Raw genomic sequence first — 16,920 nt, forward strand, 5'->3', positions numbered from 1 at the left:
ATGTTGCCCAGGTTGGTCTTGAGCTCTTGGCCTCAAGCAATTCTCCCACCTCAGCTTCCCAAAGAGCTAGGATTATAGGCATGACCTACCACGCCTGGCCACCCAAAGCTTTCAAGAGGTGGATGTATCTTTACCTTCCTACTACAAATGCACCAGAGACCTTATTTCAGTGAACCAGAATTTAACTCTGAAGGATTTCTTGATATTCTGTTCTTTGTACTTCATTGACTTTGTCATCTCTTTTCTGTTTTGACTTTTTATCCTTTCTCTGGCTTTTTTTCTAAGCTATAAGTATTCTTAGTTATTTATGCATAAGAAAAATAGCAACAAACAGAAAAACCAGATCCTTTTCTTTCACATTGCTATTCAATAATCTTTTTGCATTTTCTGCCAAGTGATATGCTATGCTAGGTGCTCCTGTCCTCAGAACTCATTCACTTGGCAGCGCTTACAGCATGGGTCCATTTTTACTCTCCAAGGAAATCAGCAAGTTACCACTGAACCCTCCTGTGGGTGGACACCAGCGATTCTTCTCGCGTCTTCACCTGCCTTCACCTGCTTCACACTGCAGCACCGTACCCTTGTTCATCATGACGCTTTCTTTAAATTCTTGATTTGGCCATGACATTGATTTCTGCTGACTCTTGTCCTGTTATTTCTGAAGGCCCCTCCTTGGTTTCTTCCACTCAGCTGCCTTCCTCTGCCTATCCCTAAATGCCCTCATTTGTTCCTAACTCTGTGTGTACTGACTCTCTGCCTTGGAAATCCCTTACTATGTGACTCTTCTTCCCCTGGTTGGTGACAGTCTTCACTGGGCTTCTCATGGTCCAGAACCAAACTCATCTACTGAAAATTCGTTCTGTCTTGTGATTGGAATTTGTTATGTTCCAGAATCCTTCAGTGCAAAAGGATGCTGTTTCTTTTGTCTTTTTCTACGCTTTACCGGAATCTGCCTCTATCTATTCAAATTGGGCTGACGTTCATTTCCTTCTTTCCACTCTTACTGGTATAGGTTCACTTGGAATTTCAATTTTGCTTTTCTCTTAAACATCCTACCTGGCTTTTTATGCCTCTGAGCTTTTCTCTGTTCACCCTCTTGCCTTATTAGTTACCATCTTCCTTAAAAAACCCAGATATAGGTGTGGCATTCCTTCACAGCCACTTTCCATCATGTACAATAAATAAAATCAATCTCCCTAGCCTGTCGTTTAACCTTTCAAAGCGTGGACCCCTGACCACTCCTCCAGCCTTGTTGCACTTCCCTTTTTTATTGATTGATTTATTTATTGAGACAGAGTTTTGCTCTTGTTGCCTAGGCTGGAGTGCAATGGCACGATCTCTGCTCACTGCAACCTCTGCCTCCTGAGTTCAAGTGATTCTCCTGCCTCAGCCTCCCGAGTAGCTGGGATTACAGGCCCCTGCCACCATGCCTGGCTCAGTTTTATGTTTTTATTAGAGATGGGGTTTCACCATGTTGGCCAGGCTAGTCTTGAACTCCTGACCTCGGGGATCCACCTGCCTTGGCCTCCCAACGTCAGGCGTGAGCCACTGCCTCCAGGCTACATTTCCCTTTTTATATACCTGAAAGTTCTCCAGCACCAAGGAATGACCTTGGAGTGTCCCTCATTGGCACCCAATTTGCTCAACCACCAAATTGCAATTCTCTTGAGACCATGCTTTGTGACTCATTTTATACCCCCACCACTTAACTTGTAACAGCTGTGGGCCAGATCTGATAGCAAATGTTCCAAAACATTTAATCCAGTTAACAGTCTCAAGAAATAAATCACTGGATTTGGAAAGTGTTTTCTTCTCTTAATACCCTTTTCCCTTACTCACTGAAGATTTTTGTTAAGTGTAGGATAATTTGCTTCTAGAAGAGTTTTTTTTTTTTTTTTGTTATTCTCTTTAACAGAATGAGCAGTATTTGCAATATTGAACAAATTTTATCAGATTTGTTGCAACACTTTTCCTAAGGATGAACACTGGATAGATTTCTAAAAGAATTTTTCCTCCCTCCCTTTTCTTCCCCCTCGCAAAGGATATTGTAAGACCTAAAATATTGCTTCAGGGATTTCAGGTTGTTGGTCAGTATATAACAGCAATAAGACAACTAGACCATCTTTTCTTTCTCCTCTTGGTGTACCAAGTTTATTTCCTTTTTTAAAGGAGAAATTTGCAAATGTATAATAGCACGTTTTCAAACATATTATTTAATTTAATACTTTCTACTATTCAAATGAATTCTCACATTTTTGTACTTTCCTTTGAAATAAACTACAGACTGGGCCTCTTGCAAGAGCCTGAAGAAGTTTCCCTGAGGTCTGAGCATTCCCATAACCTGCCTTCTCTTTCTCATTTCTGAACTCTGGCCTGACCTGTCGCATTTTCGTAGATTAAACCAACTGTGATAATGTGAATTGTGGCTGAATTTTGATCTCAATCTATCTGACCAAATTTCAACCAGACATCTCAGGGCATTCTGCTTCTCAAGGGAACTTGAGTGACCTTCACCCATGCTAAACCCAGTTAAAGTACAAAGAGAGTCAGAATGAATTCCCATTTCTCTAACATTAATTTTCCATTCTATTTTGGTATACCTTTGGAAGCTCTGTCTTTGTCATGTACCAAAATTTAATTTATTAAAAAATTCAATGAATCTTTCATTAAGCTAAGAGCAGCTAACAGCAATTCAAGGCTATATGCCCAGTAGAAGTTCAGTTCTTCTTAATTAACAGTAATGAGCAAAGACTTCCAGTACTGAATTCTCATTGACATAATCTCAGCAATAAAATACTTCTCTTTGGTTTTCTTTTCCTTCCATATTAATGCTAAAGCTTTCCTTGAATTCTGCCCTTATATAATGTTATCTAGGGGAAAACTTGGTACTGAGCTTCTCTTATAACACAGGAAAATATTATCTGCTGAAGACAGATGGATCAAAATCTCTGGCTACTAATTTAAAATATGTATTTTTTTTTTAGCACTTTTCAATTCCAAGGAGATTTACAAGGATTAACTAGTTAATCTTCCGATCTTCAGTAAGTAGCATTAACCTCAAATTATAGAGGCTCAGGGGAAATGCCTCAAAGTCTCATGCCAGATAAGAATCTGAGGATTTAGTTACCTGCCATGTTTCTGCATTACAGACTATAGTGTGAATTTTTACTGGTGCCTCCATGTGTGAGGATGTTGATGTCCCAGAGAGCTTTTAAACTTGATGAAGGGAGTTTTTTGTTTGCTTGTTTTTTGCTGTTGGGGAAGAACGCTATGAGTCCCTCAGATGCTGGTGTAGGCTCACTGACTCACCAATTCAAGGATTTGGGGCCTGTCATGTATCTCTGTTTTACAGATGAGAAAAATGACCCTCAAAAAGGTTAAGAGAAATGTTTACTTTGCTAACCTTGTAGGGCTGCTGGGAGGGGCAAAGAGATGGCGTGATAGCAATACTCAACAAACTCTTCATTGCTATGTAGTTGTACATTGCATTATAATTATTCTCGTTTTATTTTATTTTATTTTTGAGATGGAGTCTCGCTGTTGTCGCCCAGGCTGGAGTGCAGTGGCGTGATCTCGGCTCACTGCAACTTCTGCCTCCTGGGTTCAAGCAATTCTCCTGCCTCAGCCTCCCTAGTAGCTGGGATTACAGGCGTGTACCACCACGCCTGGCTAATTTTTGTATTTTTAGTAGAGATGGGGTTTCGTCAGGTTGGCCAGGCTAGCCTGGAACTCCTGGCCTCAGGTGATCCACCCACCTCGGCCTCCCAAAGTGTTGGGATTACAGGTGTGAGCCACTGTGCCCGGCCTGTTCTTATTTTATATATAGCTTTATGGTACTTATATCGTTTACTGTTATTTGAAGCATTTGCTGCATGTAACTTGAAACTTTTTGTATTTACTTTAGAGCATAATTTAATAAGGACATGTGCTTCTTAGATGCTGTCCAAAAGGATTCAGTTGGTGAAATGCCATAAATAATCTCACTGCATCATGAATTCTGCTGTAAGAAAAGAACCTGAAGCCAAATTACAGTAGAGCACAAGGCTAGGACATTGAAGATAAAGTTAAATGATAGTTTCTATCTTTGCCCACGTTGCCCAGTCTGGTCTCGAGCTTTTGACCTCAAGTGATCTGCCCGCCTCGGTCCCCGAAAAGTGCTGGGATTACAGGTGTGAGTAATTAGGCAGTAGTTTCAGAAACGTGAATTGGGACTGGGAACAGTGGCTCATGCCTGTAATCCCAGGACTTTGGGAGGCCAAGGTGGAGGGGATCACTTAAGGTCAGGAGTTCAAGGCCAGCCTGGCCAACATGGTGAAACCCTGTCTCTACTAAAAATAAAAATAAAAAAATTAGCCAGGCCTGGTGGCGTATGCCTGTAATCCCAGCTACTCAGGAGGCTGAGGCAGAAGAATTGTTTGAACCCAGGAGGTGGAGGTTGCAGTGAGCCGAGATGACTCCACTGCACTCCAGCCTGGGTGATGGAGTAAGACTGTCTCAAAAAAAAAAAAAAAAAGAAAGAAAAAGAAAAAGAAAAAGAAAAAAAATTGAATCTGAACTGGTCTAAGCGTCTTCCTGGGTATTTTCTCTCATTCTCAGATGGCAGCAGACTCAAAGAATAACCATAGGGTAGCACTTTCTGGTTGCTGTATGTGAAATAGTTGCTCAGTTGTAACATTCTTTGTAATGCCTATGGAACTTGCATATTCATTTCTCTTCAGATCTAAAGATAGTAACTGTATATCAAGGGGTGTGTGTGTGTGTGTATCGTGTCTCTAACTCTGCATACCACCTTACCTTACCCTTATCCCTTGAAACTAGTACAGTAAATTAATTGCCCCATGGCTGCTGGAGGACCCAGACCTGGAGATGCGTCAAAGTGGGGTATAAGAAATTCCTAGAGAATTTTCATTAGTATCTGTCAGGTTCACTTTGCAGGATTTTAATTGCTTGTTTCTCCTAATGAGGCTCCTGTCTGTTTTGGATTCCTGGTCTACGCCTGCCTTGAACTCTGCGGTTCCTCAGCTTGCTACTGTAACTCCTGACTTCTGCCTTTTCTGACCTCTGGTAACTGCTTACTTCTCATACCTTCTTTCATGTACATGGATGTCTGATCTATTGTGATTTCTCTTTGTTCCTTTCTATTGTTTAAAACTGCAAAAATGATGCATATTTTTACATACCCCTCTAAACATATAGTTTTTAAAAATGAGATTTCATTCTGCATATTATTCTGCAACTTTCTTTTTTTCCCCCTTACTAGTCTATCTTAGAGCTCTTGCCATATTTGTGCATGTAAATCTACCTCATTCTTTTCAGCTTTTACATAGAAAATGCTTGCAACATATACAACAGCAGGGAAAGGAGACAGTATCTGTGATACCGAAAGAATCATTCAAATTTCTAAGATAAATATTACAATAGAAAAAAACAAAGTCTTTAAGAAGCAATTTGTAGACAAGGCAAGAAATGGAAAAGGCCAGTGCACATCTGATAAGATGTACAGTCTCACTAATAAGCAGGGAAGTACAAATTTAATTAATGTTCCTCTGAAAATTTAGAGACTATCCATTGCTGGAGATGGCATAAATAGGTAATCACTCCTACTATTAGTGAAACTTTAAATTTTTATAGACTACTTTGGAGGACCACATTTTAGTGTTTATCAGTTTTAAATATATAAATCCTTTGACCCAACAATTCCCCCGAGGAATTTATTCCTACGCTATACTCAAATTAGTGTACAATACACAACAAAAATTATGGCAGCATCATTTAGAATAAAAAGTGGAAACAGCCCAAAGTCTGCCCATATCCATAAAGGAACTGCTTAAATAAACAATGGTATACCCCCAGTATGCCATGGTAATTCTGTGTAGAAGTTGGATTCATTTGGATCTGTCAACTTAAACCATGTTCCTTGTGGAGTTTGCTAGTTTATTGACCTAACTTGTAAATTATGGAGGAATTTGCTAAAATATTGATATCTATTTCATGCAAAGTTATAGCATTCAGTACAACCATAGAATTGTATCTGGGATGCCATTAATCTCTAGCATATTAGAAACAAGGCCTATATCTATTTATTTTTATTTTTTGAGAAGGAGTCTTGCTCTGTCACTCAGGCTGGAGTGCAGTGGCATGATCTTGGCTCACTACAACCTCTACCTCCTGGGTTCAAGTGATTATTCTGCCTCAGCCTCCTGAGTAGCTGGAATTACAGTTGTGCACCACGATGCCAGCTAATTTTTGTATTTTAGTAGAGATGGGGTTTTACCTTGTTGGCCAGGCTGGTCTTGAACTCTTGACCTCAAGTGATCCACCTACCTCAGCCTCCCAAAGTGCTGGGATTACAGGCATGAGCCACCGTGCCTGGACAAGGCCTCTGTTTAAACCTGCTCCTTCATTTATCTTACAAGCATTTTTTGTGTCTTACAATGTGCCAGAAACCAGGGATAGAAAGATGATGAAGACAAAGTTTTTGTCCTGAACTCACAGCATGGGGGGAGTGATTAGTAATCAATAAACATAAACTAGTGCACAGAAGATGTAGGTGAGAACCCACAGGAAGTGATGTGAAATTTGAATGGGGAAAAGGGGATTTGGGGAATTGCCATGTGCCTGACTTTTGAATTTGGCCTTGAAAAAATGAACTTGGTTTTGCCAGCAGGAGAATAAAGAAAAGGACATTTGAGGACACAATCCAAGAATTCTTGGAATGTGCAGAGGGCAAAGGCACAAAAAAGCACCGTGACATTGTGAGTTTGTGGCATGTGTGTCAGATGCACGGATGAACACTGGTGCAGGAAACCAGACAGCAGGGCCCAGGCTGGTAAAGATTCCTATATGCCTTTGTCCTGAAGTCCTTACACAGGAGAGGCACAAGATCAGCATTTTAGCAAAGCGTTAGTGGTCAGTGGTCTTGAGCAGGCACAGCCGCCACCTGGAAGGTCATTGCAGTGGCCTATTTGAGAAGTGTTGCAGGCCTGAGCAGCAGCTGTGAAAGCAGAGAAGGGAGGAAGGGTAGGGACTTATTAAGACAATAGAATCAGCAGGAACTGATGACCAAATCCAGAGGAATGAGATCAAGGGAGGGAGAGGAATGAGTGGGGAAGGAGAAGTATGTTGGTTGAACTCTAGAATGAATTAGATGGAGCAATTAGAAAGAGGTTGCAACTCCTAAGCAAAATAGGGACTAAAGGAAAAAGAATAATCTTGATGTCAGTTTGGGACATGGTGACATGGATTGAGGAATAGGCAAGTAAATATGTCTAGTTAGTGGGTGAAAATATTGGACTAGTGAACCAGAGGGGGATCAGGGCTAGTCATCTAGGTTTGTTGAGCTCCCTGCATGCTAGACACAGCTGTAGAGAGCCAGCAAGATGGTCCAGGAGAATGCATTTTGCAAAAAGAAGAGGCTCCCTTGAGGAACATGAATATTCAAGGAGAAGATGGGCGGCTAGAATATAAGCAACATGAAGCAGAGATGTTTGTCTGTTCTGTTGATTGATATGTGCTAGGCACACGTTAAATAATTCTTAAAGAAATGCAGGGTCGGAGGGAGATAAATTATCCGAGGAATCTGAGAAGGAATTATCACAGATAGACGAGAAAAACAGGCATTAAGCGGTATTGCCAAAATCAGGAGAGCAAAGGAGAAGAGATTTTCAAGGAACAGGGACTGGTGAAGAGTACCACATGCCGCTGAGAGGTAAACGTTGGGGAGGTCTGGAGACTTTCTTCTTTTTTTTTCTCCTCCCTTTTTTTTTTTTCAGTTATACTTTAAGTTCTGGGATACATGTGCAGAACATGCAGGTTTGTTACATAGGTATATATGTGCCATGGTGGTTTGCTGTACCCATCAGCCTGTCATCTACATTAGGTGTTTCTCCTAATGCTATCTCTCCCCTGGCCCCCCACCCCATGACAGGCTCTGGTGTGTAATGTTCCCCTCCCTGTGTCCCTGTCTCATTGTTCACCTCCCACTTATGAATGAGAACATGCAGTGTTTGGTTTTCTGTTCTCGTGTTAGTTTGCTGAGAATGATGGTTTCTAGCTTCATGTCCCTGCAAAGGACATGAACTCATCCTTTGTTATGGCTGCATAGTATTCCATGGTGTATATGTGCCACATTTTCTTTATCCAGTCTATCATTGATGGGCATTTGGGTTGGTTCCAAGTCTTTGCTACTGTGAATAGTGCTGCAATAAACATACGTGTTCATGTGTCTTTATAGCAGAATGATTTATAATCCTTTGGGTATATACCCAGTAATGGGATTGCTGGGTCAAATGGTATTTCTGGTTCTAGATCCTTGAGGAATTGCCACACTGTCTTCCACAATGGTTGAACTAACTTACACTCCCACCAACAGTGTAAAAGCATCCTATTTCTCCACATCGTCTCCAGCACCTGTTGTTTCCTAACTTTTTAATGATCGCCATTCTAACTGGCGTGAGATGGTATCTCATTGTAGTTTTGATTTGTATTTTTCTAATGACTAGTGACAACAGCTAGAATAGACAATTGGGATCTAATTAAACTAAAGAGCTTCTGCACAGCAAAAGAAACTATCATCAGAGTGAACAGGCAACCTACAGAATGGGAGAAAACTTTTGCAATCTATCCATCTGACAAAGGGCTAATATCCAGAATCTACAAAGAACTTAAACAAACTTACAAGAAAAAAACAACCCCATCAAAAAGTGGGTGAAGGATATGAACAGACACTTCTCAAAAGAAGACATTTATGCACTCTGGAGACTCACTGAGCAGAGTTTCAAGAGAACAACTTCAGCTGGGTGGATGGGGTATGGTATGGAAAGAAAACGTGTCAGTGAGTAGAGGAATAAGTAGGGAGTAAGACAGCAAGGATAGTGTGTGAGCACGGGAAATAAGCCTTATTTGGATGATGGGAGCGATCTTGCCATGCTTGCTACACTGAAATAAACACCAAAATCTATCAGAGTCTGCTTTGCTGTGTGCCAGGCGTTCTTGATGTGAAATCCCCCAGTCCAGCGGCCTCAGCATCACCTGGGAACCTTTTAAAAGTGCAGATTCTCAGTTCTTATCTAGACCTTATCTAGTCATAAACTCTGGGGGTGGGCCGCAGCACCGTGTGTTTTAATGAGCCTTTGGAATGAGTTTGAGAACCACTGGCGCTGTGACATAATTTTGAGAAAAATTAGCACAGTTGGGTTAATTTTCCTCTGAAGAGTTAGTTTCTGAGAGCGTTCTAAAGCTGGAAGCCAAGATTTACAGAGCAGAGAGCAGGAGCAATGAAGCTCTGCCCTCCTGCCTGGAATGCAGCTGTGGCTCAGTTTTCTTGGTGCAGATAGAAAGAGGAGCCGAGTGGCCTCATTCCCTTACTGAGCCTCAAATTTCCTGTTGCAACACAAAACATTATTATCTAAGGACATGCTTTGCTTTAATAGAATGTGGCATTCTGTTTATTAAAGGCCTGGCGTTCCCTGTTCTTTTTTTCTGTCCTTAAAATGCCATCTGATATTTTAATTTTTGGTATGCCACATGAGTGCAAACCAAAACAGCTCGAGATTCGGGCAGATGTTTCCCCGATACAACTGCAAGTTTATCAAAACATTTGTTTTTGTTCTACCAGGTCTGCGAGCTGGATATTATCTTTAATTTTGAAAAGGCTTACTTCATCCTGGACGAGTTTATAATAGGTGGAGAAATTCAGGAAACATCCAAGAAAATTGCTGTCAAAGCCATTGAAGACTCTGATATGCTACAGGAGGTCAGTACAGTTTCCCAAACCATGGGAGAAAAATGATGATAATGATGATAGTGTTAATAATTATAATATTAACCAAGACTTAGTACTTACTCTGTGCTGGGTACAGTTTCTGAACTATTTATATGTATTAGTTTATTTAATTCTCACAACAACTTGAAAAGGTAGGTGGTGGTGTTACTCCCACTTTACAGATGAGTAAACTGAGACACCAAGAGGTTGAATGACCTGCTCAATTTCACACAGCTAGGAAGTGTGGAATAGAGATTTGAATCCAGGTAATTGGGCTTTAGAGTCTTTGCTCTTCACGTTTGGCTGAGCTTTGGAGTGCAAGAGTCCTCCACTGCCAAAAAGGTATCAAATACTTAGTGCTATTCTTTTCAAGAATAATTTTATGAGCTGTATAAAAAGACTTTCATTAAAATACCTATATTGCCCTGGGAAAGGAGAATAGCAGTACGTTGTTATTTTGTTTGCCAGGGATATTAAAGCTTTATTATTGAGCATGGCATTTATCATTTTAATTAAAATTTCTTACACCTTTTGGGAAGGCTGTGTGTGTGCTCCTGTCTGCATAAAGAAATTGGGAACACCATGGCTTGCTAGCCAAGGTGTAAATGGGCCCAGAAGCATCCATTTGGTACTGTCCTGGACTCTGGGATTTCTATATAAAATAAAGTGGGAATGTTCTTTTAGAAGCAGCACAGATTTACATCATACTTCCTCAGGGAACTTGCCTACATTACCCCTTCATTCCTCCCAGGACACTGTGAGAAAGAGCACTTCACCCCACTCACCTCTGCCCTCCCAAATGAGATGCTCTGAGGGCCTGGGTTCCATCCCAGCCCTGCCACCTCTAGATTCTTCTTCCCACAGCCTCAGTGGGTCTTCCCATCTTCCTATTTTCAAATAAATAGGTCAAGAAGATCCAGAGCATTGTAAAGTGCCTTTTTAAAATTGGCATTTGGCCGGATGCAGTGGCTCACTCCTGTAATCCCAGCACTTTAGGAGGCCAAGGCAGGCAGATCACTTGAAGCTAGGAGTTCAAGACCAGCCTGGCCAACATGATGAAACCCCATCTCTACTAACAACACAAAAATTAGCCAGGCATGGTGATGGGCGCCTGTAATCCCAGCTACTCGGGAGGCTGAGGCCGTAGAACCACTTGAACCCGGGAGGCAGAGGTTGCAGTGAGCTGAGATAGCGCCACTGTACCACCTGGGTGACAGAACGAGACTCCATCTCAATAAATAAATAAACAAATAAGTAAAACTGGCATTAAAGCTATTTTTTTCTGCTATTTGGAATAGGGTGATTAAATTAACAAAATACCATTAGGTGTGAACTCCCAGCAACTGTTTTGGTGCATCTTTAGGCTGATTACTTGCTCCCGCCCAGCCAGAGGATCAGTCCTCTGGTGAATGGATGTGGAGGGAAACATCTATTTGAGTGGGTGCCGTAAGCAGCTGCGTGTGCCCATTAGAAGGCCAATGCATTCATTACCAGAGGTGTCTCACCTCAAAAAATGCATTTAAACTCCGATGTTGATTTGGCCGTCTCCAAATGCCACAGGGAGGAAAACTTTACAAGGTATTTGAGAAATCGGTGGTTTGGAAATTTCACAAAACAGTGTTTCATAAAATATACTGGGAGCTGGTGGCAGGTGGAGGGGGCGGAGGTTTTTTTAACTTCAGGACCTCAGGGTCCTGACTGTGGAATCTCCTCACAGGAGAAACAGACTTTTTAATGAACTCTTTGGCACTTTAGTAATTAAAGCTGAATTGAGGGCCAAGACACACCTGGGTTAATTTGAAATCCTCTCAAATTAGGAAACAGGTTGTCATAAATTTGGTGTTGCTAGTTCCATTTAAATGTAGGAATTAGGTATTTCAAGAGTGAGCTCTTTTACAATTAAACGCTAATTGGTAGTTCATGTTCCTGGTGATTGAGTGGAGGGGCTTGATGGGTAGGTCTCAGGGGACCTTGCATTTAGCCCCGGTGTCCCTATTGTGAGCAGGCAATGTCATGGCCGCCCTCTCAGTCTCTTCTGTGGCATTAACAACACTTGCCAAATACAGAGAGTGTTCTTAGCCTTCTCTTGGGCTCTGGTATTCAGTGAAGTCAATGAATATTTTGGGGAACTTGTTGAAAAATTGACTTTGTATATCTTGCCTACTTAAGAAGTTTAAACTGGATAGGAGCCAGTAATATACTTGAATAAAGGAAAGGAAAACAATTACTGCTTTTTTTTTTTTTCCTGTGTTTTGGACCCAATCCTATATTTGTAGTAACTGAAGGTTAAGGGAGGCCTTTGTGACATTGCTTTAGCTGTGAGAACAGCTGTCAATCTTCAGTAGCCCCTAAGACTTTTTTCTAACTCCTACTTAATAACAGTTTCTTAGAATAATAATAACTTTTAAAAAGCTACACCTGCCTGCATATTTAGTAAGAAGACACATAGTCTCAAATCTCCAAATCCTCAAAGCTTATTCTGAGTGTGTGGTGGCTAGAGGTTGATAAGAGGAAAAGAGAGGAACTGTTTACTTGGTTGTGAATACTTATTTGGGGGTAACAACAATGGGGACAATGGCACGAAGTTATTAGAAGGAAAATTAAACCCTCTGGCCGGGCGTGGTGGCTCGTGTCTGTAAGCCCAGCACTTTGGGAGGCCGAGGTGGGCGAATCACTTGAGGTCAGGGGTTCGAGGCCAGCCTAGCCAACATGGCAAAACCCTGTCCCTACTAAAAATACAAAAATTAGCCGGGTGTGATGCTGCACATCTGTAACTCTAGCTACTGGGGAGGCTGAGGCAGGAGAATCACTTGAACCCAGAAGGCAGAGGTTGCAGTGAGCCAAGATTCTGCCACTGCACTCCAGTGTGGGTGACAGAGCAAGACTCCATTTCAAAAAAAAAAAAAAAAAAAAAAAAATGCTGGACACAGTGGCTCCTGCCTGTAATCGCAGGACTTTGGGCCGACGCGGGTGGATCACGAGGTCAGGAGTTCAAGACCAGCCTGGCCAAGATGGTGAAACCCTGTCTCTACTAAAAATACTAAAAATATAAAAATTAGCGGGATGTGGTGGTGGGCACCTGTAATCCCAGCTACTCAGGAAGCTGAGGCAGGAGAATCGCTTGAACCCAGGGGGCGGAGGTTGCAGTGAGCCGAGATCCAGACTGGGCAACAGAGTGCGACTCTGTCTTAAAAAAAAAAAAAAGAAATAAAAAGAAAAGAAAATGAAACTCTCAAAGGTGATAGTGGTCATTAACCACAGGACTTGCAATACATGGGAGCAACAAACAGTACATGTTTTACCCCGACTAACAGCCTGTCAAGAAGGGGGGCTCAAGGCCAGGTGTGATGGCTCATGCCTGTATTCCCAGCACCTTGGGAGTCCCAGGCAGGAAGATCGCTTAAGTCAAGAGTTTGAGATCAGCCTAGGCAACATAGTGAGAACCTTGTCTCTACAAAAAAATGATAAAATTAGCCAGGTATGGTGGTGTGCACCTGCAATTCCAGCTACTCAGAAGGCTGACGCAGAAGGACAGCTTGAGCCCAGGGGTTTTGAGACCAGCCCAGGCAACATCGTGAGAACCTGGTCTCTACAAAAAGTAATAAAATTAGCCAGGTGTAGTGTGCATCTGTAATTCCAGCTACTTGGAAGGCTAAGGTGAAAGGATCACTTGAGCCTGAAAGGTTGAGGCTACAGTGAGCAGTGATCACACCACTGCACTCTAGCCTGGGTGAATCTTGGAAAAAAGAAGGGAAGGGCCAGACTGTATCTCACGAGCAACAGGATACCATGTGCCCTTGTGTGGATGCATGCGAAACTGGTAGGTGCACCCCAACACTGTCACCCTTAAAAGCGTAAACCATGTTAATAGCTAAGCCAAACCACAATGCTGTAGGAAGTCGTAACATGCAGTGTACTATATGCATAAGAAACACCACAGAGCTAGATGTATCCAGAAGAGGCCTCAAGATACAGACTCCAGCTCCTGTCTTGCAAAGGTAAGGGTAACCAAGATTCGGCCAGCTCTAAAAGTTTGCCCCAAACCTTTAAAGTGGCAAGCTCAAGAAAATACCAACTTTTACCTTATTTGTTTACATAGCTTGAGTAACAGCCTGAACCTTGAGTAACTGAAGGTTAAGGGCAGGGCTCAGACAGGGCAGCCAGTGTGGTGTTTAGCAGACTGAGTCATCTGGTGATGTGAGTAGTGCCAATGACTACAGGCCACTGAACCACAAAGACAGGAAAGTGTCATCTGCAGGCCCCTCTCAAGGCTGCAGGCAGGGCCTAGCAATGCCCCCATCTGGTCATGGGTTTTTGTCAGGTTTGCAAAAGTAAGATATTTTAACTGCAAAAAGTACATAGCCATACAATATAATATATGATAGAGGAGTGTCAATTAATTAATGAAAATAGCAGGCAACTGTTTTTTATTTTGTGATACTTGTCATCTTCAAAATTCATAATCTGTGGTCATTTCTTTTCTCATTCTAAGTACACTTTATACCTGATTTTGTATTTGTAACTTTATATTCCCATGTAAATGGTGTAAACTCTGGATTCCACAAAACCAGCATGGCCCAATGGCCTGTATGATCCCTTTGCTAAGTTACAAGATCCCACGGGCAGCATCTGTAGAGAGGTACAGGACTGTCTCGGCCAATGCCCACTTAGGAGGTGAGAGCTTTGTTGAGCAAATGTGGATGACTGAACACAAGTATTTTTCGGCAGAGGAACTCTGGGATTCTAGATAGAGCTGGTGAAAACCAGTTAGAAAACCTCCTTTGAAGGTAAGGGCAGATTTCTAGCCCTGGTATCTCCTGAGCAATCTTGCTCAGCCGGTAGCCTTGGTCTCTTCAGCCCATGTCAGTGCGCATATTTCCCAGCAGGTTCGTATGATTCATCTACCCTGGGGTTTAAACTTAAGAGTGAGTTGAACTTGGATTGCTAAATGAGCAGATGGTGACTCAAACAAAAGAGGCAGGTTGACTTTTTGTCCTCTTGAGCTTTCTTATTGATTCAACCTGGGGCCCTGGTGTGACACAAATATATATGTTTAAAGTAGGGGAGCGTGCAAGAGAAAGCCCATCTGTCTTGCATGGTATAGGACCGGCAACGTTACTGTTAACTTTGAACTCTACCTGTAATTGTGAGTCTGTTCAAACGTTTTTTTTTTTTTAATGCTGAAAAAAAATATTATGGCTTTGGGGCATGTTAGCAAACTTAGTAACTGATGGGCAGTATGAAAAGAATGAGATCACATCCTTTGCAGGGACATGGAGGGAGCTGAAGGCCATTATTCTGAGCAAACTAGTGCAGGGACAGAAAAACAAATGCTTCATGTTCTCACTTAAAAGTGGGAGCTAAATGATGAGAACACATGGCCACATACAAGGGAACAACACACACTGGAACTTTTCAGAGGATGGAGGCTGGGAGGAAGGAGAGGATCAGAAAAATAACTAATGGGTACTATGCTTAATACCTGGATGACGAAATCATCTGTATAACAAATCCCCACGACACACATTTACCTATATAACAAACCTGCACATGTACCTCTAAACTTAAAAGTTAAAAAGAAACATAATTTGTATACTTTGGGAAGAAGCCTTTGAAAACATATGGCAGAAATTATATATTTTTTCCTGTGAGCTTGGTAGAGAAGTAAATAAATTCTTAAGAATTTTGGTCTGTTTGTCTTTTTTGTCTTGACAATATGCATAATAAAGATGCTCTGCACAATATTGGTAATGATACATATGTTATACAGATATAGTTCAGATTTCTCTAATACAGGTACCTGGATGTGGTCTTCCTGATCATTTTAGCAAGCTTGTTTATCTTAAGTCAACAGTGATATCTTGGCAACTTTGCTTTAGCATTTCTCTCTCTCTCTTTTTTTTTTTTTTTTGAGATGGAGTCTGTCACCCAGGCTGGAGTGCAGGGGCGCAATCTTGGCTCACTTTAACCTCTCCTCCCAGTTCAAGCAATTTGCCTGCCTCGGCTTTCTGAGTAGCTGGGAATACAGGTGCATGCCACCACACTTGGCTAATTTTTGTATTTTTCATAGAGATGGGGTTTTGTCATGTTGGCCAGGCTGACCTCAGGTGATCTGCCCACATCAGCCTCCCAAAGTGCTGATATTACAGGCATGAATACCACACTGGTCGAGCATTTCTCTTATCAGACATTCCCTTTATGATCAAGCTTAACTTTTTCTCAGTTGAAAGTTACTTAATTCCAGTTCCATATGGATATGTATACAAATTATACTCAAACTTTGATTAGAATGCAAAGATTTTATGTCCATGTATCCTTTTGACAACTTGTTTTCAACAATGGCAAATAAATGAAAGAATGCAGAAGATTTCACAGTCTGAGGAAGGATGTGACTTAAAGGGAAAATTGTTCTAATTTATTGTTCGCTTTCAGACAATGGAAGAATACATGAATAAGCCTACATTTTAACTGGAAATCTACTTGAAGACTCCAGCACTACATGTTATGAAGCTGTAAATAAGCAACGCCTCGCATCCAGTTTTTTGATGGAGCCTCAGGCACCATGCCAAAAATAATTTAAAGGGATTCTTTGTTAACTAACAAAGTTAAAGTTGTTTAACATATTTATAATTACTGTGTGTCTGTATTATTTAAAAAAAAAAGAAAAAAAAGTATGTGTCTGTATTATACTGTATAGAGTACTTGTAGCTCTAAATGTTTCAAGTAACTACCACCTAACCCAAGCGACAATATTTGTAATGTTTTAACTCCATGTTATATTTTTAAGCTAGTTTAGATAAATTAGATGCAATTTTTTGTTTTGCATTTGATCCTGTACTGACAGGTTGAAAACGATATTGGAATAATCCATGATTTTGAATGTAAAGTATATATGATGTCATTAATACATTTTCTAAATGTTTAGTTTTTTAACTTGTATAATAATTCAAAATTATGTTAATAGTGCAGAGTTTATATGTAATGCTAGACATTTTTCATACATTTAATAGTACTGTAACTGCACTTCACATACAAAGTGTCTGATTTTAATGTGCTGAATTCATTTTTTTTTTCAGAATTGGGATTAAGAAAATAACCAAAGAGTATAGAACTTAATAAGTGTTTTTGATGCCTTAGAAGCTGCTATCTTGACTGAG

General features: G+C 41.1%; 1 protein-coding gene across 1 annotated transcript in view; it reads left to right on the forward strand.

Annotated features, from left to right (window-relative positions):
- Nucleotides 1-16,414, forward strand: part of AP1S3 (adaptor related protein complex 1 subunit sigma 3) — a 76,820-nt gene extending 60,406 nt beyond the window's left edge. Inside the window, exons 4-5 of the mRNA XM_010356041.2 lie at nt 9,617-9,754; nt 16,196-16,414. Coding sequence (XP_010354343.1) covers nt 9,617-9,754; nt 16,196-16,231 — 174 coding nt within the window. The 3' untranslated portion in view covers nt 16,232-16,414. The remainder of the gene's footprint in view (nt 1-9,616; nt 9,755-16,195) is intronic.
- Nucleotides 16,415-16,920: the final 506 nt, after the last annotated feature.

This window comes from Rhinopithecus roxellana, chromosome 14 (genome assembly GCF_007565055.1).
Source record: "Rhinopithecus roxellana isolate Shanxi Qingling chromosome 14, ASM756505v1, whole genome shotgun sequence".
NCBI lineage: Eukaryota > Metazoa > Chordata > Mammalia > Primates > Cercopithecidae > Rhinopithecus > Rhinopithecus roxellana.